General features: G+C 39.7%; 2 protein-coding genes and 1 long non-coding RNA gene across 3 annotated transcripts; 2 read left to right on the forward strand and 1 right to left on the reverse strand.

Moving 5' to 3' along the window:
- The first annotated feature begins 2041 nt into the window (after positions 1–2041).
- Positions 2042–4214, forward strand: LOC111756760 (uncharacterized). The gene is made up of 3 exons (XR_002791187.2): positions 2042–2165; positions 2605–2792; positions 3773–4214. It is a non-coding gene; the product is annotated as an uncharacterized LOC111756760 (long non-coding RNA).
- Positions 4215–6728: 2514 nt separating this feature from the next.
- Positions 6729–7804, forward strand: LOC100728653 (olfactory receptor 10A7-like). The gene has a single exon (XM_003461453.5). It carries the CDS (start codon positions 6729–6731, stop codon positions 7692–7694), a length of 966 nt encoding a protein of 321 aa, XP_003461501.4. The 3' UTR covers positions 7695–7804.
- A 14514-nt stretch (positions 7805–22318) lies between these two features.
- On the reverse strand, positions 22319–23254 carry LOC100729494 (olfactory receptor 11L1-like). The gene has a single exon (XM_013152395.2). The coding sequence runs from the start codon at positions 23252–23254 to the stop codon at positions 22319–22321; it is 936 nt and encodes a 311-aa protein (XP_013007849.2).
- Between the last annotated feature and the right edge of the window lie 1266 nt (positions 23255–24520).

Below are 24520 nucleotides of genomic sequence, written 5' to 3' on the forward strand. Positions count from 1 at the left end.
ATTGACTGAAAATTAAAGCTGCAGCACTAACACTTAGGAAGCAAATGTGGTTAACTCACCAGCTTCATTTAAAAGAGAATTTATGACCAGCCTACTTGCTGCCCAGTAGTCCCCTCCTTTACCAAAAACAAGTAGAGAAAAGACTTTACACTGACATCAGTTATTGACACTCATTTCCCCAACATCTGTGAAATAGCCTCCAGGAAGAATAGACAGGCAAAGCAGGTATAGCCAGTGGAGGTTGGAATCAAGGCTACGGGGCCTGGGGCTCATGTTGGTACATTGGGGCAGAACTTGTGGACTTCAGGCTACTTATTTAGGAAAAATAATCTTTGTGAAATTTCATCCACTTATTCAAGAGCACATCTGGGAATGAAAAGTAAACCCAAACATCTTTCCTTTTGCCAGACTCAAAAACATTATTTTAATATGTTAACAATTTCCAAGGGGGACAATAGCCATCAGTCAAGAAACAAAACTGATGAGAAATGTAAGTCCATTGGTGTTGTATTTTCCCTATTCTTTGGTTTTCAAGGGATTGATTTCATTTTAGCTCAGAAAGGAGAAAATCCAGCTGAGGGTGTAGATCTCAATGATCTCCTTTCTCAATGATCTGTAGCGCTGCATACAGGAAGAGTGAAATGTGTGTTGTATGGAATTCACGAGCAGATCAGAGAAGAACAGGCAGAATTTAAACAGATTCTGGTTTTGTTTTATTTTTTAATAATTATAGGTAATCAAATGTGGAATATGTGGTCTTGGGAGCAATAATAACAAAAACTATAAATTATTGTTATTGTTATTTTAATATAGTGTGTATAGTATTTTAAAATACTGTCTCATTAAAACTTGCACTATCCATTTTGTGTATGAGTCAGGGTAGATTATGTTATCAGTATTTCAGAGATAGAGTCAAAGTAGACTGCATTATCCCTATTTGAGAGATAAAGAGTCCAGGTAGATTGCATCATCTCTATTTCAGAGATAAAGAAAATGTTTCTCAGAGAGGTTAAAAATATCACCCAAGGCCACACAGCTAACATGAGACAAGCAGGAAAACTAAAATCAGTACTTGTTGACTGGTCTTGGGGGAGCGCTTAAGGAAGGATTCTCTTCTTTGGTTTGGCTCAAACAATAAATAAGATGTCTTTCCACAAGAAAGAATCAATTGGAGACTTAGACCTTCGGTGAAGAAGAGACATTTATCAGGCTGGAGTCCAGTGTTCAACAATGCCCTGCAAAGCAACGTGAATGAAGGCAAATCATTTTGGTTATTGCCATTTCTGTGTCAAGGCTGTGTGCTCTGACTTCAGTGTGAAAGGGCAGGTCTGGCCTGGTGGGTGACATCAAGTATACCCCTCTTTCTCATGGCTGTAACAGTCCCACCATCTCCTGTGTACTCCGATGCTTTTGTTGGGTGTGCATATTCAGTGAATCTCCTGGACCTGTGAACACAAATGGTTTTCAAGATTTGCCTAAAACAATAAAGGTTGCCATTAGAAAAAGAAGCAGATCCCACTGTTCCCTGCATAAAAACAAGAAACAAAATGAATTCACTTGATTGACTCGTCTATTTTCTCAATAGGTCTCTCGATGGGGACAGCAAGTTCTCTATGAGCTAAAATGGCATTGTTTGTGTGAGTGAGTGTGTGCATGCAGACAACCTTATAGCACTGTTTTAAAACTTTTTTCTTTTAATACGTTTCTGAAAGTTCTGCCTGATAATCACGGATTATATCTGGAGGCCCACTCGCTAAAAGCAGGTTGAGTCATAAGCAGGTTGTAAGAGTCCAGGAGACCTGCAGTGATGACTAAGAGAGTCATTATTTGATAAAAAGGGAAAAAATAGGTATTGGGTTGAAAGGAAGGCTGGGGAAGCATGAAGAACTTCTTGAACAAGAGGGGAAAAAAAACCACTTGGAAGCTAGCTGGCAGGATGAGCGGGGACCGGAGAAAACCGGTCTTGTGCGGTGGGACTCGCTGCTGCATTTTAATCACATCTCTGTGTGACTGGTTTTTTTCCTCGTTCTGTTTTTTCATCAAGTGAAAAAGGACACAGAGGGGATTCAGCAGGAATGTAGCTCTTTAAACTTTCTGCTTTTTTCTGCCCTTTGCACATTTTTAGATTGACATCTGGAAATTTATCATCGTAAGTTCAAAGAGAGGTAAACATATTTTTTTGTAACCTTGTAAATACTGACAGTTTAAAATGAGACTCTTGCATCATTCTTTTAACAGCTTCGATGAGTTCTAACTAAAGGCTATGGTATTTTAATATCCACTGTCACTCATTAAAATATAAATGGACAAGTGCTCAAACAGAGAGACATTTAACACCATTATCTTCTCTTCTTGAACTCTCATTCTTATTCCCTATGGAATTTTATTCGAATGTCAAACATTTTTATATTGAAAGTCTGCTCTTGATCATGCTATTATATGTCCTAACAATATGCAAAATGAAATTTTATGCAAAAACCTTAGTGTGCCCAGAGTGTTAAAATAAGTAAATAAAAGCATTGAAATAAGTAAGTAAAAGCATGGTATACAACTAGTAAATGATAGAGTACTAATGGGAACCTGGGACTGTGCTCTGGCCTCCAGGTCTTATCCATTCTACCCTGCAGTACTCTGGAATGTCAGAGAAGAAGCCCTAAGTCATGAGGAGATTCAAGATTCTTTTCTCCTGGAAAGTATTTTGAAGATCATTGTGAAAGGAAAGGCGGGAAAGGAGAGCCAGAATGACTTTTCAGGCTCAGGAAAACAGATCAGTTTTCCAGAACAGTCCATATGTAAGTTGGAAATTAATACTCTTAAAAATCTCTTTGCTTACCTATCTCTTTGGGAAGTCATTGCTCACCTCTGGGGCAAAATTATTTCAGGTTAGCTTTATTCATGTTGTATTTTAGGCCTGATAATTCTTTGTTATTGAGGCTGTTCTGGGCATCGTAGAGCCTGTGGTAGCATCCTAGACCTCTAATGTCTGCAGATATTGTTGAATGCCACCTAGGCCCAGTGGGTGTGGGAAGCATTTCAAATTGAGAAACTTTGATTTGGGACCATGCATATGCTATCTTGAAGACTGATTCTTTATTTAGCTTGTTTAAGACTGTGAAAAAGGCTCAAATCAGTCAAATGTATCATTTTAATTTTATTTGGGAAAAGGCAAGACTGGTTGCTTTTGCTTGAATTCTCTTCTCTCAAAAATAAGGAGTTGTTGAATTCATAGGGTAAAGAAGTTGTTGAATCTATGTCAAAAGTATTTGTGCCTGACCGAACATTGGATCTTGAGAGAATCAAAATCAACTTAGAATAAACCAAAAGTCAAGTGTCACTTACATTGGCATGTGTTTTGAGAAATGGACCATTAGGTGATTTTGTCATTTTGCAAACATCACAGAATGAACTTACACCACCAAGGTAGCCACGACATCATTAGGTGCTAGAATCTTATGGAACCAACGTCATATGTGTGGTCTCTTGTTGTCTGAAATGTCATTTCGCAGCTCATGATTATATTTAAAGACATGGGGAAAGAGGAAGAATGGAAAAGAGGGGAGAAGTTACTAACAGAAAAATCACAATGCAAACTGCCATCTATTCTGTGCCAACCACTCTGATAAATGTATTATTCTGACTATCATGTTGACTAATCACAACAACCCTAGAGGTAGTTATAATCATTTGTTAGTTAAGATAGGGTGAGGCTGTCATAACAAAAGACTAAAAATATTCAGTAACGAAGGCGAATTACAAATGTCTTTCTCTGCAGGCGAAGGCTGGGTGGAGTGTTGTTGCTCTGCTCCCCTGAATACCTGGCTTCCCACCTCATGATCCCAGATGGCAGCTTCCCATTCTACTATCTGGTTTGCATCCCAGCCAGGGAGAAGGATGCAAACAGGAAGGTGATGGTATGTAATTTTCTTTTAAAGGCACAGTCTACAAGTAACACGCTTCATTCCATTCACACCCCGGTGGCTCGACCCAGCAAAGGCTTTGTGAACTTCAGCAAGGCTGCCATTTGCCCAGCTACCAGAGTTGGAAGACTGTGGTTTGGGATCCATCAACTTTTTTTCTTGGTAAATTAACTTTTATGTAGCATAGCTACTCCCATTCATTTATGTTGTCTATGTTGCTTTCTGGATATTATGCCACTGTTATTGCCACTGTTATGAATGGCTCTGATAAAATTGGATAACCCATAAAACTTAAAATATTGCTCTCTGGCCTTTAAAATAGCTTGCTAGTAGAAGCATATGATAGGCATCTGGGGCCACCTCAAACTCTGTCAAGATTTTTATTTAACACATGAAGAAACAGAGGCACATAGAGAGTGCCTAAATGGCCCAGGATTGTGTACTGGTAAGTGGCACAGTTCAAGGCGGAACATGCTTCTATTTGACTCCAGAGACAAGGCATCGTTCACTGTATCATATTGCCTCATTAAATCACTCAGCAAATATTTATTGTGTCTGGTCTGTGCCAAACTGTGCTCCAGGAATTGAGAATTCAGCAGTGGATAAAAGAGAGGACATCCCTGCTCTTACAGAACCTATTTTAAAAGAGACAGATTAGTAGACAGAATTCAATAAAATGTGTTACATGCTATGGGTTTTAGGTGCTGCACATAAAAATGAATCAGGATAGAAGAGAAGCCAGTAACAGAGTGGGGGTAGGGATGGATTTCCAAACGAACCGGCTCATGATGGCCTCAGTATTAGGGACCACAAACAGAGTGAGCCTGAGCCAAAGCTCTTGAGGAGGAGGTGGGAGCCTGAGCTGAGACCATCCAATAAGGGGCCTGAGTTCCCCCTCACAGAGGAGGTCGCAGCAAGGGCCAGGAGCTGGACAAGAACAGGAGTCAAAAGAACAAAGAGAGCAGTGTGGATGTCCACGGCTTGTGTGGCTTGTGTGTGGTGGGGAGCCGTACATAGTGGGCAAGGAAGAAGAAGCGTCGCTAAAAGACACACAATTGCGGTGGAGAGTTTGCCTTTAACCTTTCTAGGGGAATTCCAAAACCCCAGGCGCACAGAAAAAAATACATATGCATATACACGAGCACAGATAATAGCTGCCTGCGTGAGCAGCATTTGGAATCACGCAGAGCTGTGAGTCTCACCTCTGTCCCAGAGTTCTTTGATAACTTCATGGATGTTGTTAGTGCTGTCATTAGCCATGATTAATTGAGCACTTTCAGTGTGGTAGGTGCTTAACATACATGATCTCATCTAATCCTTACCTAACTCTATAGATATTAATATTCTTTTAAATTATCTTCAAATTAAACGTTTAAGTGGTGATAGGTAACTCTTAAGAAGTAATGAGAAAGGTACAATTTTCCTCTTGTGCATTTATATTGCTTTCTCTATTTTTCAGCATCATGACTAGTAATGTTGGTTAATGCTTCTATGGGGGATGTTTTGATAAAGTTTTATTTTGTAAGCAAAAATATTTAATGGTCCTTTAGTGTTCACTGTGTGCCAGGCATTATTCTAATTACTTTAAAGGTTCTCCTCAAGCAATACTGTGAGGAGATACTCTTCTTATCCTCGTTTTCCAGATGAGAAAACTGATGTTCAGAGAGGTTAAGTAACTTGTTCAAGGTCACACAGCCAGCAACTTGAGAGGCTGCAATTTGATTCTAGGCAGTCTAGCTCTGAAGTTTATGTGTTTAATTGGTACACCACACTGCCTAGGAAAATTGAAGGGAAAAACATGCTAGTTTCTCCTTCACTGATGATATGGAAAGCCTGTTTATTTGGTACTTGTGATCTAAACTATGGCCATTATCTCTCCAATATCAACATATTTGAAGCACAGACAAAGTCCTTGTATGAGAGAAATATGCCTCTAAAGACTGATCCAGGAAAATCCAGATACAAAAGAATAGCAATAATTATAACACACATTCCTTTTCTCTTTGTATATGTGAGTTCCTATAAGCATGTGTGTGTGTGTGTGTGTGTGTTTGTGTGTGTGTGTGTGTGTTTATGTGTGTGTGTGTGTGTGTGTGTGTGTGTGTGTGTGTGTGTGTGTGTGTGTTTATGTGTGTATGCATGCAAGATGAGTCTAACCAGTAGTTTTACATGCCAGTTCCTGGGCTTTCTTCCTTGAAGCCTAAATTCCAGTCTTTTAAGGGACCAAGATTTACAAATCAGAAACCTTTATTCTCTTTCAAGAAATATTTCTGGTTTCACAGAATCTACTGTTCCCAGGGACTGCTGTCCTTCTGCTTGAGAGACAGAGCTCCTAAGGAGGACAAGCAGTCCAGCAACACCGATGGAATGATCTCCCACATCATGTCAGCCCTGATGTCAGTGCTCTAAAAAGGGGGAATAGACTGGCTTGCTGTCTGCCCTGCCATTTCTTGGAATTTTATATGTTTGGTGAAGAATTTCCTTGGAAATTTTTGCTGTCCAAATTCCCATAAAGGATTCCAGATGTGGGCTCTACATATGTGAGTTTGTTTAGTATGTGAGTTTGGTGGTCTAAACTTGCTGGTAGTGTGACTGTACCCTGGATTGTTCCTTTAGTCTCATCCTCCTTATCTCATACCCTAGCTGCGTGACAGGTTCCATTAATTGCAAGAAATAGTTTTCTGAAGGCAAATATAATCGGCCTTGATGAGGACCAAACCCCAGGCTACGCCCTCAACACTGCAGAGCTGTCACCAGTGCTAGAACTCGATTGTGAGAAATCTAAGTGATAGAGTGACCTGATACATTGCTATGGAGAAGCCAAGATTTCCTGGGGACCTTTTGCTTTATATGGGGCCAGGAAATACCACTATGATGGTAACTGAGTTTATCATTCTGGGGTTTGGAGACCTCAAGGAACTGAATCCTTTGCTCTTCCTGCTGTTTGGTGGTATCTACTTAGCCACCATTTCCGGAAATCTTCTTCTTGTGGCACTGGTGATCACACAACGGAGACTCCAGACCCCAATGTACTTTTTCCTGGCGAACCTCTCATGCCTGGAGGTGTGTTATACATCCAACATTGTGCCCAAGATGCTGGTGGACTTGTTGAGGGAAAATAAAGTGATCTCCATGGTGGGTTGTGTTATCCAACTCTACTTCTTTGGAGCCCTGGGCAGCACTGAATGTTATCTGCTGGCTGTGATGTCATATGATCGCTACCTGGCTGTCTGCCGACCCTTGCATTATTCAACACTGATGCACAGAGCCATGTGTGGAGGGCTAGTAATTGGCTCATGGTTTACTGGCTTCACAGTGGCAGCTGCATTCCAGGCTGCCATGGTATCTAGCTTGACCTTCTGTGGTGACAATGAGATTGACCACTTCTTCTGTGACTTGAAACCTCTGCAGAAGCTTTCCTGCTCAGATCCATATCTGGTCAACATAGTCTGCATGAGTCTTACAGCCCTTGTGACACTGGCTCCCTTTGGACTAACTTTAGGCTCCTACTGGAGGATTCTTTCAGTGGTCTTGCATATACCTTCTAATACTGGTAGGCAAAAGGCATTCTCCACATGCTCGTCTCATCTAGTAGTAGTAACTCTGTTTTATGGAACCTTAATTCTCGTCTATGCTGTTCCTTTAGCTGGCCAGTTGCCAGCTGTCAACAAGACTTTCTCCTTGCTCTACACTGTTGTTACTCCCATGTGCAACCCTCTTATCTACAGCCTCAAAAATAGAGATGTCAGGGAGGCTCTGAGAAACCTTGGGATTTGATCTTGTTATCAAGAAGTCAAAGCGCTTTTCCTATCCTCAAGGAAGTTCTGGTTGGATTAGGACAGTACACAATAGAATAAAATTTGTATAACCCCAAGTATAAACTAATCCCCAAATCCAATGTTTTCAGGAGACAATTTGTCCCAAGATGCTGATGGAATGAACTGGTTTTCCTTAAGCTTATTTACAATGTGAGAGGAGAAAAATAGTTCCTAGTCAATGGGAGGGGAACCATTCTGGGATACACAATAAATTAGGACTACATATAATCCCTCCAAGAGCTTAACCATGGAACTAAGAATTTGCAGGTACACTTTAGCTGTGTCCGTCTTGAAATATCACACTGAATCTCATTCATATGTACAAGTAATAAATGTTAATCCAAAGCTCAAAATTAGGTGATTCTTGTTTTTGTCCAATTAGGGAGATGCTGCTCTGATTTTGAAAAGAAAATAAAAAGCAAGACACCATAAACACATACTTTGAAAGAGACCATTGAAAACTTCAATCAGTGAAATAAGTGAGAAAATAAATAAGTCATACTGGAAAATTCTGGGGTTGGAGGAGAAGTGATAGTTACAACCCCCCGCCCCCCATGAAAATGGAGGTGCTCCCAAAGTGAAGAGGCTGTGTTTCCTTCCATACTTAATCTAGAGCTCTGGTCAGTCAGCTGACTCTGTTAAATGGTTAATTATATTACTGTACCTCCCTTAGCCTGGAATAACAAAAATAAAGACAAAATTAAACATAATATATGGAAAGCCACTAGTAGAGTAGTTTTCGAGAAATGTGCATTAAGCACTTACAGCAATTTATTAGACGTGTGGGTTGCCTCCAGTAGTTTTTTCCTACATTGAGTTTTCTGGGGCATTTATAGCTTCCCACTGTGTTTTCATTTCTTTCTTTGTGTTCTCATCCCAGGTCCTTCTGCTGAGTCCCTGAGTTTGCCGTGCTGCCTCAATTATATTTCTGTTTCTTGTTTTCATATTTCTTTCCAGCTACCTAACATAATTAATTGGCATATTAAAGGTATACTCTGAGACAAAGAGAAAGGCAGAGCAAAACGATTTTTCTCTGAAAAGGGAGAAAATATATATCTTCATTTCTTCAATCAAAAATACTTATTGAGAGCCTAATATTATTCATGCATTATATTAGGTGCTAGGAATAAAATAATAAACAATGTGGACAGTTTCCAAGCATGATGATATTGTAGGCTGATGACCTTAGTTGCTCAAAATGTATGTTTTCACATTGTTTATAAAATATGTAGATCCGGAAAGAACTACCTATAAAAAGAATCTCTGCAAATAAAATTCCAATGTTCTCATTTACCTTAGTTTTAAAAGCATTATATAATAATGAGAAGCAACCTAATGTAAAGGCCTAACAAAATTTTTAGTGAAGCTCATGAACAAACAGAAATGCTCAGTACGGCCTTTAATAGTTCTGCTCTTTTTATGCATAAGTCTTATTTTCCCATGATATTGTAAATCTTTTGAAGACAGGAACAGAAAATCACTTCCGGTTGTGCCCTCAAATAGCCAGGCTATGATGTCCAGCCCATAGTGGATATTTGATACCCATCTTCACAGGACAAAAGTCCAGCCTCCTCACCATGGAATCCAAGGCTTTTTATGACCCTGATTCTGCCTCCTGCTCTAATTTCATCTCCCATCAGGCCCCAGCTCATCATTTACCACACCAACCTATTCAGCCTGATTCATGCTTTTTGGCTGAAAAATTCTGATCACATTTACACAATTAGATAATGACCCTTCATTTTTTTTCGTGTTTAGCTCCACCATCATTCTCCACAGGAAGCTTTGCTTGCTTTCTCCCATCCAATACCCAGAGCCAAATGCTGCTTTTCTATACTCCGAGGGATTCATTCACTGTGGACTTGGTTTAAGGAATTATCACAATGGTTTATCGCTCCGTCTTCTGCAACTGGAAGAATGCTGGGCATATAGGAGACAATAATAATTGTCATGAATATCTGAATGGTTATATGCCTTTCATTAGTACCAAACTATTACTACTTCCTTGGTTTTGAGTGCTACCTGTACCCATTCTATCCCTAAATAATTTAATTTTATGATAGACATTACAAAGAAAAAGTTCAGGATGCTAGGAAGACATACAACAAGGCTACTAGATTTGGATTGTTTTAGGAGTATCAGAGATACAACACCTGAATGGTTATTGAGAGTCATTGAGGCTAAGATAGATTATAAAATGAGGTAGGATGGGGGAGTATTTTGATAGAAGGTGCAGCTAGCAACAAGTCTACAATGATAAAGATCTTAGAGTGTTTAGGGAACAAAGAAAAGGCTGGTGTGGTTAGAATATAGTGATCAAAAGAGAAAGCATCATAGGTAAGCTGGGATGATAGGCAAATCAGTGAATGGGACTTCCTTGTCACTGTGACTGGGATTTTTGGGTGATTTTTAGTTGATTAACATGATCTATTTGATACCTTAAGAATACTCTGGCTGCTTGTGGGAGTGAAGGGCTACTAGATGTTGGGAAAACAATTAGGATGTGATATAATGTTACTGGCGAGAGGTGATGGCAGTGTGGATTAGGACAGTAGTGGTAGAAATGGAGAAAAATGATTTGAACTTGATACATTCCAAAATTGGAGTTGATAGTTTGATGCTAGATTATAGAGTAAAGCATCAATAACTTTCTGATTCTGATTTGTAAGTTGAGTATGTGCGAGGAAAGGAGGAAGGATGATAGAAATCTTGTACAATAATATTCTGATATGGAAGTGGATGTTAAGCGGGTAGTTAAATATACTTACCTGGAACTCAGAAGAGATAACTGGTCCAGAAATATAAATTTAAGGTCCATCAGCTGTAGGTGGCATTTAAATGTATGAACGTGGGTGAAAGCCTGTGGAGAAACAATTTAGAGGTAGAAAAGAGGCCAGAATGGAACCTTTGAAATTCTGTAACTTAGAGATTGTGCATTTCACAACTAGCTAGCAAGTGAGAAGGTAGCGTGGTTGGAGAAAAGACATGCGAATACAGATAAGAGAATGTTTCAATAAGGAGGGCTTGATGAACTATGAGGAAAATTGCCAAGAGAGGAGTAAACTGAGGACAGAGAACAGTGCATTGTATCTGGTAACCTGGTAGTCCAGAAGATGAGATGCCATGAAGAGATAATGTTTTTGGAGAAGTCTGGTCTTATAATAGACATAGAGTAGTAAAAGGAAGCTCAAAGGAAAGATTTAGTCTTATAACACAAAAACATGGAAAGTATTTTATTACTATTAGAGAGGAAGAAGTTGGAGTTGTTGGAGTCTACAGGGATAGGATCCCTGCAAATGCAAAAGCAAAAGTAAAAAAATTGCCTCTGATCAAAGAAGTAACACTTAAACTGTGACAAATATGTACTGAATGACTACTATATTCTTGGTTTTGTTTCAAGTACTTGGGATATAATAGTGCATAAATTATATTCCCTGCCTGCATAGAGCTCACAGCCTGAAGAGAAAGACAGACAATTAAAGACAATTATAATTAGATTGATTAATACTATGATAACTGCAGGGTCTTATGGAAGCACCAAAGAAGAGGCAGAGCTATAAATTGAATTATGTCTCCAAGAAGGATATGTTGGATTCTTAATGTTCAGTACCTCAAAATAAAACCTTATTTGAAGGCACAGTGTTTACAGAGGTAATCAAATTAAAATGAGTTCATGAGAGTAAGCCCTAATTCAATATGACTGCTGTCCCCATTAAAGGGAAAATTTAGACACAGGAACAGACATGCATACAGGTAGACTTTCATGTAAACATGAAAGCAGAAATCAGAGTTATACATTTAAGCATGTCCAAGATTGCCAGAAAGCCACCAGCAGTCAAGAGTAATTACTAGGATTGATTCTTTCTCAACAGAACCAACAATGTTTGGTGTCAGGTTTCCAGTATTAAGAATTTCAAAACAGTAAATTTTATTATTTAATCCCCTCATTTTGTGATACTTGATTACTCTAGCCCTAGAAAATTCTTTCAGGCACCCAAAGCACCCTGGAAAGTAGTGGTCAGGTTAAGGAATGACTTTCAAGAGGAGATATTATCTGAACTGAATCAAGATAAAGGGTGGAGCTTGGTGAGGACATTCCACATGAAGCAGTCACCATCTGCAATGGCTCAGAAGTCAAAGGATATATATATATATATATATATATATATATATATATGATCTCCAAACTGTTGCAAGTAACCCAATGTGGCAGGATGCAGTGTGTGGGCCATAGTGGTGAAAACTGAGACCTGAGAAGCTGCTGCCAACTCATTAAAGCCCTTATATTCAAAGCCAAGGAATTTGGAATTTATTCTGAAGCCAAATAGGTGGCCTTTAAATATTCATTCATCTCTTCCACTATTAACCTGCCTAACTCTGCTTTTCTGGGAAGCCTTCTCTCACATCTGTTGTGCCACTTCTCATACATAATTGTCAGCAAGAACTTGCTTCTCAGTTTCTTTACATACACAGTGAGTGCCTGGAGGGGAGCAGTGATATCCAGCTTGCTGAAGTATGCCCAGTGACATATACTTGACACATACCAGGCCTCCAATAAAGAACTGCTCAGATTATTCTTGGGGATTGAGACTTTCTGGCTCACTTTGGAGTGAGACTCCAAGACACTCCATATTTTCTGCCCACTCTTTAGTCCCCTCACTGATGAATCCCTCACACTTCGCTCTCGTTTCCTTTCTCATTTGGTTTTTCCTTGGAACCAAGGCTCCTGAAAGCTTCAAGGACACTTCTTCTTACCCCAAATTAGCAACACCCACTTCAGGCAGCCCCTCAAGCATCTTTATTCTCTCCTTAGAAACCTGGTTCACGTCACTTAAAGTCTTGAAGTCCAATCTTATCACCTTGTTCCTATCCCCTGGTTCAACCAGAATTATTGCTTACCTTAGCACCAAACATGGTCATTAAGTTTTAAGGAAGTAGTTGCTCTGGCCAGAATGAACCAAAGAACAGGTAGCAGATCTGGCAAGAGAATGCAGTTGAAACTAGAGGATGGGGCAATGGGGAGGCTGGGATGGACAGCTGGGCAGGGTCAGGTAATCTGAGCAATCTCTAACAGAGCCAAATTTACCCCGATGGGTTCCCCATTGAAGGGAAAACAGGGCACTGGACCAGGAAACCAGGAAGAACCGTGGTCAAGGTGAGTAGAGAAGAAATATGTTTGAATTACACTGAATTCATTTTAAAATGTATATCCTTCACACTTGCCGTTTCAACAGGTATAAACACACCCCAATTTGAATGCTCTCACATACACAAGTACACAGACCACAGACATAAAATGATGACATGCAGGCCTGTGTGGACACTAGCAGAATACAAGTGACATGCTTTTGTTGGAAGATATGATAGTACCTCATCTGTGTGTCATTGGAGAAGAAGAAGAGATTCTCTAGACAAGTTTGTGTACAAAATAAGAGAAGAACCTTGTCTAATGACCATGTCCTTTTCACTGTAATTGTCTCATACATAGCTTTCTGTCTTCTAATACCAAGTAAACTTCATACAGTTTCTGCCTTCTCTTCTCTTCCTCTCCTCTCCTCTCCTCTCCTCTCCTCTCCTTTCCTCTCTCTCTATCTTTCTGTCTCTCTGTCTCTCTCTCTCTCTCTCTCACCTGGGAATCAAACTCAGGACCTTGCCTTTGCCATGCAGGCACTCTTGCCTCTGAGTGAAATCCCCAGCTGTTTCCCCTTTCCTGGATAATCCTAGACCATTTTATGGACATGAACTACTGAGTGTGAGGCTGAGAGACATGGTACCCTTAGAAATTATCTTCCACCAAAGGATCCCAATCTCACAGAGACACATCTCATTTATGAAGAGATATGTATGTATACAAATATGTGCTCAAATCCATACCATCTTTCATATACATGTCTTCCTACAAATTATCCACACAAATCATACTGTACAGATACATACACAGTGCAGTTACAAATTATCTATGCACCTTGCAGTTGAGTTTGGTAACTCCCTTTCTTGTAGCCAATAACCTGATCATTTCATCATATTCTTTACTTCTGCACACTAATTGGAATTAGAGTTAGTGCTGCATTTACTGCAGAAAAGATAGTTTTAATTGGTCATACCAAACATACTTAAAAAGGTGTTTTAACTACAAAGAACTTCACTGGGAGATGGGCTCAGGGGGGTTATTAAAAGTAAGTACACTAACAACTCCTTAGCAGGTCATTATTTTGTGATTTCCCAAGTAATGTTTATTGTTAGTAACAAAGAGAGAAGAAATTCCCTGACTTCATTAGAGACCTGGAAAAATAACTTTTCCTTGCCAATATTTTCCTTTCTTGTTAGAACATACTTCTTCTGGAAGATGCTATGGTGAAATGACCTGCTCCAAACATCCTTTTTATCTAAAGAAAACCCTTTAAAAATTCTCTGCAGCTTCAGGGCCCAACCCTTCGTAATACTCTCCCAATACACACACACACACACACACACACACACACACACACATGCGTAAACACATGCGTGCACACACACAGAGACAGAGAGAGATAGAGTGGGAGAGAGAGAGAGAGATCTGGCAAAATAGCCATCTCATTAACTCAAACTTGAAAATAACTCATGTGCCAATCAGACTGGTGATATTTACTTGTGTGCCACCCAGAGGGGAAACAAAACATTTCACAAACATTTTATTGACCTCTGTCTTATGTACGTATAAATAAAGGGCTTGTCACAAACTGTTATCTATTCATTGACACCAGGCTGGCAGAATTGAGCATGACTTGCCTTGTTTGGCTGATACTGTAACACCTGATCTGCTTGGTATGGACCAGGAAGAAGCTGTTTACAAACACATGTTCTTTGTAAAGGAATTGTGCAAAGAAATGTCGTTTGCATTCAGTTGTTTCAAATGGATAAGTCTGTCTATTCACGCCAGGCGTACCTGACATAAGTTACCCTTTCACATTGATTCCGTGCTGTCTTCATGGACACTAATTATTGGGTTGCACTAAATGTAGAGGTATCCTTAAGAGCTGTCTTGAGAAGTATCGGACTGTTTAATCACCCACTGAATGACTGCAGGCTGTCAATTTTTAGAGCATCCTGTCTTTCTAAAGTCTCTGCTTGCTGATAACACTGTTTATGCCCACACTAGTCCTCTGCCATTTCTCTGTTCTACCTCGGGCTCAGAAAACAAGCTGAGTTACAGTTGTGTATAAAGTAGCACTGAGAGCCTTAGGGGTTTTCCTATGAGTTTTGGTTGATAAATTTTGCAGTATCTCTTTTGGCTGCCCAAGGACTTTTGAGGCTTAATTCTGAGTGTTTGCTTCTGTGAATACTAGACAATTATGGTTTTCAGGAAGGACACCTTTAGATATGGAATGCATCGTAGCTACGGTTATTATACATAAAATAAACTTTTTAGCTTGAAGTTTACAAGTTCATGATATGAAACCTCCTTATTTATAGGGTATGCTTTGGAACTTAATCATTTTACCACGATGAAAATATTATGTTTGGTAAACTAATACCACCAACAAAATTACAGGTTTCATTTACATGTGTTAACATTGACGGTACTTAAGGTTTTTATTAATATCGACGGCATGAAGCTATTCACTTAGAATTAGAGTTCATTGTTTATATTTGGAAGTAACCGTAGCAAACAGTAACACTTCAATTAATCAACCTATTGAGGGGCAAATTTAGTTGACAAAGTCAGCCCAGGCGCATGGAATCATGGAGGATTAATGAAAGCTTGACTAGCAGCAGTGGCAAGTGAAAGACAGCGAGAGCCATGTGGTTGTTAGTGGAGAGGGTAAAAGGAATAACCAGTGCAGGGTCATGTCCCAAGGAAACAGAAGTTTCTCTCCCACAGGCCTGAGAGAAGTCCCACTGCTCCTTGGCATATGCCTGGAATGGAATATTGTTTTGGTCGTTGCACTGAGAAGGGAAATTCTGGATAAGAAGAGTTACTATGCACAGAGGTGTTCCACTCTACACTGACTGGAATTGTGATTTTTCACTAAGTTCACAGCTCTTCCCATCAATTAATAGTGAAGAGCTCAGCATACACCAAGTAACATGTTCATTATTTGCATGTATTATTTCACTTAACGCTTGTAAACTTTGAGGGTGAATATTTCTATTGTGTAGATAAGGAACCTGGATATTGATGAAACTGAGTGATTCATGTGACTAAGTAAGTTGTCTTAGTAGGCTTCAAATCCAGTTCCTACTCCTGAGGCTGTTATGTTAATCTCTACCAAATACTGTAATTGCTCAAGAGGTTCATTAGGAAATATATTCCAGGGTGCCATAACAGTACATGGAATTTAAATTGCGATGTCTCCTCAAATCTACTTACCTGCCTTTCAATCCCATATGGCAGTAACACTCAGCCATAACTGCAATGATAGTCACAAAATACATGAAAAACAAAGAACAACGTAAGTATTGTAATTTCTAAAATAGTCATCTTTAAGATTACATCTATACTGCCCAAAAGTAAGCTATTACTCAATACTTGAAACTGTAACCAAGGCCAAACTGGCAGCATGCTTTAATTTTCAAGACCAAAACTTTCAAAGTCAACCAATCAGTCTGGTGTTAGTTAGCACTGGCACTGAAATGAATGTTGCTTTCGTGTCACGGCAACAGTGAGGGTGTGTGTGTGTGTGTGTGTGTGTGTGCATTACTGGGAACTCAACTCATGGTCTTTGCATTGAACTACATCTCTATCGTTTTAATTTTTTAAAAATTCTGAGACAGCACCTCCCTCAGTTGCTAAGTTGCCCAGCTGACCTGGAACTTAGGATCTTCCTGCCTCAGCTTCTCAGAGTGCTAGGTTGTACCACCATACCAGGCTAATGACTGGCTATGATTTAAAATGAGGGGATCAATATCAAATATTGTGTGAAATAAATTTGCAAATGAGATATATTAAGGGATGCTTATGAGGGAATGAATAATATCAAGAGGAAGCATTGGGACTACCACAGAAGACTAGTGAAGACACTCATGATTGTGCATAAATTGGTCATCTAGTCATCTCTGGGGCCAATGGAAATATTGAAAAGGTCAGAAATTGGCTTCAGTAATCCTCTTTATGTCTTGCGACAGTAAGAATGATGACTGAAGAAATCAATGTTGATTAAGAAGCTGATTTTTTGGAGGAAATAAAGATACAAATACAAATACAAATAAATACACTCTAAACTTTTTATATAAATACAAATAAAGTTTCTATAAAGATGTCAATGTATTTTGACTGTTGAATGAAAACAGGGAAGATTTGACGTTTGTTTTGAACTTTCAAGGGAAGCACAACAAAGCAAGGTATTCTTGATCAGAATGGGAAATGGCTTTTCTAGTATGATCAAGAAGAAAAAGTGCTAGAATCATCAGAGAACAAACTTTTACATACTACAGATCTCCAAATGGGTACAAACTCCAACTACTGTTGAGGATAGTAGAGTTGTGCTATTTTGCCAACAGTTGTGATAGTATCCACTTCTCAAAGGCAATTAGGCTAGTAAAATAGATACTGGTTTCCCAACTAAAAAGAAGATTTTGAGGCACTCATTTGCTCTGAGAGTTCAGGTCTGACCTAGGCCCTTGGAGAAATCTTAGTCTGATATATGGGAAATAACAGAAATGCAGGCTTACTCTGGTTTGTCATGATATGACTTTAAATTGCAGTCCTACTTCATTTCCTATCACTTTATTCTAGAATGCATATCTAGATTTTGTTCCCCAAGTGATCTTCTAGATTCCCTACAGCAGGATTCCAAATTGCTTCTCTATAGGCTTTTCTAACATTTACTTTAATATTATATTTCCATCTGTTCTTGAGGCTCCCATATTCCTCCTACCTATTTCTTGCCTTGACTTGTATAATTGCCATTGCAATAGCAGACTACTTAGCCTACTATTAAGGACATTGTGGTCACCTGCATGTACTTGCTACATAATATTCAAGGTCATCTTAAAATCCATGTCACCTCTGATATTTTGTTTGAGTCCGTCCCCTGAAATTCTGGCTGTCTCTGGTTTATTGCAAAGGGCTAGATGACATTTAAGAGTTTGTAATTCTAAAAATAATAGTTGGAAAAGCTACCTTGTTTGAATGGTACCACTCAGTTTAATCTCTAACATTATGGAGTAGAGAAAGGTCAATAAAACTTTTGGCTATTGTATAATTTAAGTCCAATCTTAAAAGATAAAAACTAGCCTCAGTTAAATAGACCTGAAAGACTTATCTAAGGATCCAAAGAAAATATCTACAAAACATGCCAAAGCATCAGACCATAAATGTATAGATTCCCAGGCGACTTCTGTGAAAAGGATAATTTTCATTTGGATATATAAATGCTGGTCCATTTGCCACATAACCCCTCCCATGGCTTCACTAGTATGATGAAAAAAAGTTTGATATCAGCTTTGCTAAACCATAACTATGATCAACCAAAAGAGTATTGAGATTTGACATCCTGTCCCCAGATTCATTCATTTTCATAACAGCACTGACCTAGCACCACTGATGAGGCTGAAGATGGAATGAGAACTTGAGCAGTCTGTGGAGTTTGAAAAGACAGAACAGACAGAACAGTTAAAGGTGAGAAATCGTGGAGACCCTGCCCAGAGGCCTTGCATATAGCTTGTCTCTGTTATTGGCTTGTATTATGATTAACCCTTGAAGCCCAGTTTATTTGACTGAGTTCCTGACACTGTACCTAGCTTGTGGCAATCCCCTTTTCCTAAAGTCCCAAACTCTGTCTCTTTCTGGAGTTCTACTTCCATTCACACTCCTCAGAAACACAATTACAGCCTTTTACCTCGACACAGTCTGTGCCACTGTCCTGAGAACGCCACCTGCTTTACTTCCTACTCTGTTTGCTTTGCACAGAAATGTGGGTATGAATAAACCTTTAAGGCTGGGACAAATACTGCTGGCAACTTTCCTTTAGATCAGGCCTGAAACTCATTTTCTCTCTTTTTTTCTCAGACTTGCCCATTCCAGTTTTCCTTGTTCTCTTTCCTGAGCAGCTGTTGAGGTACTGGCAAGCCATCTGGCCAAAACAGTGGGAGTTAAGGTACAAATTGAAGCTACAACTCTTCTAATCTAGTATGACAGTTTGTACTATCAGGTTAATGGGATAATTTCTCTTTGGCTTGCACAGATACATGAAAATTTAATCTGTTTTGCTATTAATTATTCTGTCCAATCATTAACATAACGTTTCACCAAATAGAGGAAATTGATTCACATTGCAGACGCAAGTGCATCAATCAAAACACAATGATAGAAAAGTGTCATCTTTGGGGTTCATCAGGGAAGCTTGACTACCATTGTGACCTAGACACATTTCGCCACGTTTTCCAGTACCCAGGATGGGCTGTCCTGTGCTGTCTACACACTTCTACTTTCCTCTTGAGCATCACACACACATTAGTGAGACAAGTGGCAGAAGATATTGAAGTACACCGTGGTTTGGGGAAGAAACCGAAATTAATTGGCCTCACAAGACTAAATAACAGCATCTTGAATGAGAGCAGCATAATGGATTGTCAAATAAATGAAATGAGTGTAGATAACTCTTTTTCATTCTTTTATTAACAAGCATTTATTGAACAATTACTCAGTGCTAAGTGCTATGCTGGATGCTGGAGACATAGTATTCAAGCAAAACTAACCCAAATCCTGCCAATTGTGAAGGTTATAGTCGATACACACCCACACCCCACCGACACCCACACAAGATCCAATAGAAGCATTTGATGAATGTTTAAATAAAAAATACGTATTATACGAAAACACACAAGGCCTTCATATTCCCTTAAAATGCTACCTCTCACTTAGCACATACTTGTTCCATCATTTGTGTCACTATCTGAAGCAGTTCTGGGACTCCTTTTTAATGAATGCCTATAGTGACTGCCTAGATGTCCTGGAATCAATTCAAATACTTACCTTTTGTGATCATCTTGACTTTGAGGAATAGCCACAAGTCACACAGTGCCAGATTCAGTGAATAAGGTAGATAAGGATGCACCTACTGTTTTTATAAGTCTGCTTTTCTGTTGGATGACATCCTGCAGCAGCATTCACTGTGTTCTTTATTACATCTCATAAAAACTCACAAAAGACATTTTCCAGAACTGCTTCAGAAAGAGGCAATGATCATGGAGTAAGTGTATTAGAATAATGAGGGTGTACTTTGAGGGGCATTAATAATAATTTTGTCTTTAATTGTATTAATTTTTAAGATAAACATTCAACATATATTTTGATTATATATTGTATATCCAGATAATTATTTGACTGTGGTCATGGAAAAGTTATAATGAAAAACCAGCAGAGTGCTCTAAAAGCATATTACAAAATGACTGAATAGTACCCAAAACATTAGCTAGACGGTAAATGGGATAGGGAGGAAAAAAAAACAGCATTAGGAAAGTTCTGAGGTGGCAAATAAGTTTGAGGAATTTAAAGCTGGGAAGACAAAATTTCAGAAAGCAATGAAAAAAAAATCAGGACTTAGGTAAGAGTTATACGTCATCATAGTCTATGAATGGTCTTGAGATGGATTACAGGCCCTTCAATATTGCGATAGATATTGGTCTCTTTCATTGAGCATTTAGACTTTATCCTAAAGGCAATGGAAAATCACTGAAGCTTTCTAGGTTTAATTGATCTTGGCCTGCTGGATAATTTTATAATTTCCTAGTGGCCAACACACTAAAAGTGCTTTAGAATTTTGTACTTAAAAAAAAACCAAAGACCTGTTTGGATGAAGCAGATGAGGCCTTTCCACTGTGCATTTACAGAACAAGCGAGGTCAACAGTAAGAGCCTGGGAAGTAATTCCACTTCCATTCTACATCGCGTGTCTTAAGCACAAGAAGTGTGTTCAGCAGCTCTTTTTCATAACCATAGATAATTCCAGGAAGTTAAAACTAGGTCATAGACAATTAGACCCTGTGCAACAGGGTGCTCTGTAGGTTGTTGGAAAAGGCGTAGGAAGAGCCAGCTGGGAAAGCATTTCAGAAACTACTTGGCATTTTTGGCTCATTTTGTAAGTGGAGATTTTTGGGGTGTCTGTCTATGATTCTAGTGTCTCTTTATAACTAGAGAGCATGAGTAAGTACAATGAGGCAAAACCACATGTACACACACAACACTGACAGTCAGTCATCATTAACTTTTTCCTCAAACTAAAGGGCTTCTTAGGCTAGAAACCAATAAATAGAAACTAAGGGGAAAGATAGGCAATGACTACATTAACTTCACCTAAGATATCTGATTTGGGCCACTATTTATTTTTTTGTTTTGTTTTGTCCTGCCCTGGATCTAGGTACTATGGGGAAGAAAGACATGGCAAGGAAATGACTGTAACTTTAAGGAGCTTCCAAATCTGTTTGAAAAGTTTGGTGTGGCTGGAGCACAAAATGCATGAAGAGGGATAAGAGGGAGAGAAAAAAGGATGCCAGAGGCCAAGCTCAGAAGTTCTGACTTCATCCCCAGGACAGTGAGGAACTAGGGAGGACAGGAATAAACAATGAAAAGGCAAGTTTAGGTTTGTATTGTAAAAATATTCATCCGTACACTGTGGGAAGGATGCCTGGAGGGCATGGCAGGGTGGAAGGTTAGGGTAGTTCCACTGGGGTTGCTTGTGGAAGGAAGTGTGGGTATAGGATGAGGGACCTGGGCAGGAAAGACCAGAATAGGCATTAAAAAGTGACTTATTTCATTGTCTTTATCCACTACACACCTATTGTTTTGACTAGTCTCTTATTTACTTAATAAACAAATACTTCTTTTGTATCTACTCTGTGCAAACCACCATGCTAGGGGAAATGAGGAACAAAGACAATGCTCTTTCGAACTTTGAGGGTCTTCATCAACTGCTTCAGGGAGTGGAACAATCAATAGCTGCTCTAGAATTTTAGAGACTAGTCAAAAATCCATGGAGAGGTATATGGTTTAAGAATGAGAAGAAGGTAAGATACAGCAGCTAGAATGTGCATGAGTCCTGAGGGGACACGCAGTGAAGGGCATATGGGGCAGAAGCTAAAGGGTAGCACAGGAAATACTAAAGCATAGGTCAGGATACATAGGGCATTGGGACTATGTGGATAAGTAGGCAAACTCCTCTCTGTGTATTTCTCTGTGTTTATTTGCATGAATATAAGTCTATAATTTAACCAAAAACCTTAATACCACCAGATATTTGTATCATACACTTCCATACACACATAGAGAAAGAGAAAGAGAAAAAAGGGAGCTTTTATGACACAAAAGTGTAGCTGCAGGAAAGATCTCTCTAATTCCCCCTTAAAAGGCATCTGTATCTGGTAGTATAGCCCAGTGGAGGCATATGTGTCTTGTTAAACTTAATCTTACTGTGCAAAGGTTAACCTGGAGAGCATAAGGACATCAGACTGTATGACCTGAGGAAGGCCCCCTGATCTGCTGCCATTTCCTAGAGAGTAGGGAGCAGCAGTGGCCTAACCCTCCAAGTTCTCAGCCCATGCCTGGCCTCCTTTGGAGAAGCCCAGACTGCTGAGAAGTGGGCCTTCTTCATGATGGTGAGGACCCTTAGATCTTGGTGTATACCCAATTGCTTAAAAGTCTCCTCGTTGCCTTTTTAACATCCTTGTTTCTCAGGCTGTACACGATGGGGTTGATCATGGGGGTGATCACAGTGTAGAGTAACGAGAAGATCTTGTGTAGAGAAGCAGTCTGAGTTGCTGTGGGAATGGCATACACTGTCCCCAGTGTTCCATAGTATAGCGTTACAACAATGAGGTGAGAGGAGCAGGTGGAGAAGGCCCGTTGTTTTCCTGAAGATGAAGGTATCCTGAGCACAGCAGCCACGATGTAGATATAGGAGGCTATGGTGAGCAGGAAAGGCACCATAGTGACAAAGGAAGCCATGAGGAAAGTAGTTTTTTCCACTGTCTCAAGATCAGAGCAAGCCAGCTTCAGCACAGGGGCCAGATCACAGAAGAAGTGGTCAATCTCATAGGTAGCACAGAATGGCAATTGGAAAGTCATAGTGACAGTGGCCACAGGAGTTAAGAAACCACCCAACCAAGACCCACCTGCAAACAGGACACATGTGCGGATGTTCATTAGGGCTGAATACCGGAGCGGGCTGCAGATAGCAAGGTAGCGGTCGTAAGACATGGCTGCCAGCAGAAAGCACTCAACTACTGCCATGGAACCGAAGAAATAAAACTGGGCCACACAGGCTGCAAAAGAAATAGCTCTAGGAGCAGAGAGAAGGAGCTGCAGCATCTTGGGGGCAATGGATGTAGTATACCAGATCTCAAGGAAGGAGAAATTGAACAGAAAGAAGTACATGGGCGTTTGGAGGCTGTGGTCACTGGAAATGACTGTAAGGATGAGGATATTCCCCAGCAAGGTCACTACATAGATTCCCAGAAATATTCCAAAAAGGAAAAACCGTAACCCATGGAGACTCCCAAATCCCAGGAGGAGAAATTCTTTGATGGCGGTCTGATTACTCATATATTTGAGATTCAGGAACCAGATCTGAGAAAAAGAAAGAGTGCATAGTATAGCCAGTTGACAAAAGACAGCGTTACTGATGGAAAGCAATCGCACCAGAAATACACCTCGAACATAACTCAAATGCTCTGTCTCTTCTTCTCCAGAATGTATTTTCTATTTTGTTCTACTAGGTGTATTTACCTAATAGCTGAAGAAATAAAACATTATACCCTGGAGAGTGAACAAAGAGGGCGTCTCTTATGCTCTTTTCCACTCTTTTCCTTGACATAACCGATGATGAATGCCTTAGGGAATCTCACAGTGGGAGGCAAACACTCTTTCACAGGGAGAAGGCTTAGAAGCTTCTCTGAATGTAATAGTGCCTGAATTTCTGAAAGTCAGTTTCTAACACTCAGTAAAAAACTGAGTCTGAAATCCTAAAATAATGTTGGAATTCAGACAATTGTCTCCCTCACTGGACCCCTAGGGTGGATCTTACCAGGATAGTAATTGAAGGGAGGAGGAGAATTCAGAATTATTGATCTTAAAGTGACTGTAAGAGAAATAGGAGCTTCTGCCAGGCTCTGGGGATGCGTAGCTGATTGCTTCCATGGCATCAAATTCCTATGGAAATTGGGGGGAAATATATGTAAAGTTATTCACTTGAAATGTTAGAGAAAAATAATGTTTCATCTTTCATAAATGAAAATGACATTCCTGACTCACAAGTAGTAGGATGCGCATTTAGAGTTATTTTTTTCCAGCAGCGGGAATGGCTTAGCAGTGAGTCATGGATGCTGCTTGCCCTTCCTCACATACCCTTGGGGTGCTCAAAGCCTCATATTTGTGAGATGGTTGTCTGGTCTAATGGCTGGGCTATGGGAGGATTGGAAATTATTTTGTATTGTGGTTTAAATTAGGGGTAAATGTGAGACCAGAGGTAAGGGCTTTATTCAGTGACTGTTCAAGGCAGAAGCTTGGTCTGTGGCTAGAGAATCAAGCAAAGTCATGTTTGCTGCTTTACTTTGGATAATGGCAATGTGTCCTTAACGGTTACAGACAAGTCCTATTTTTGCAGTGAAATTCTGGTTGCAATGCACGCAGGGAGCTGAGTATTCAAAGGAATCTTATTAAGAATGCTTCTCTAATATGAAAGAATTTCCCCATAATTTGCCCTTTGCACCAGTCTGGATTGTTAGTACCATGGCTTGTGGAAGGGAGACCCACCTCGAGTGGAGGGATCTGGAAGTTTTGCATTGCCTGGGGTAATACTGATTATGATTA

The sequence above is a fragment of the Cavia porcellus genome, unplaced genomic scaffold (assembly GCF_034190915.1).
Source record: "Cavia porcellus strain 051 isolate PalLab524CR breed Dunkin Hartley unplaced genomic scaffold, mCavPor4.1 scaffold_3, whole genome shotgun sequence".
NCBI classification, from domain to species: domain Eukaryota; kingdom Metazoa; phylum Chordata; class Mammalia; order Rodentia; family Caviidae; genus Cavia; species Cavia porcellus.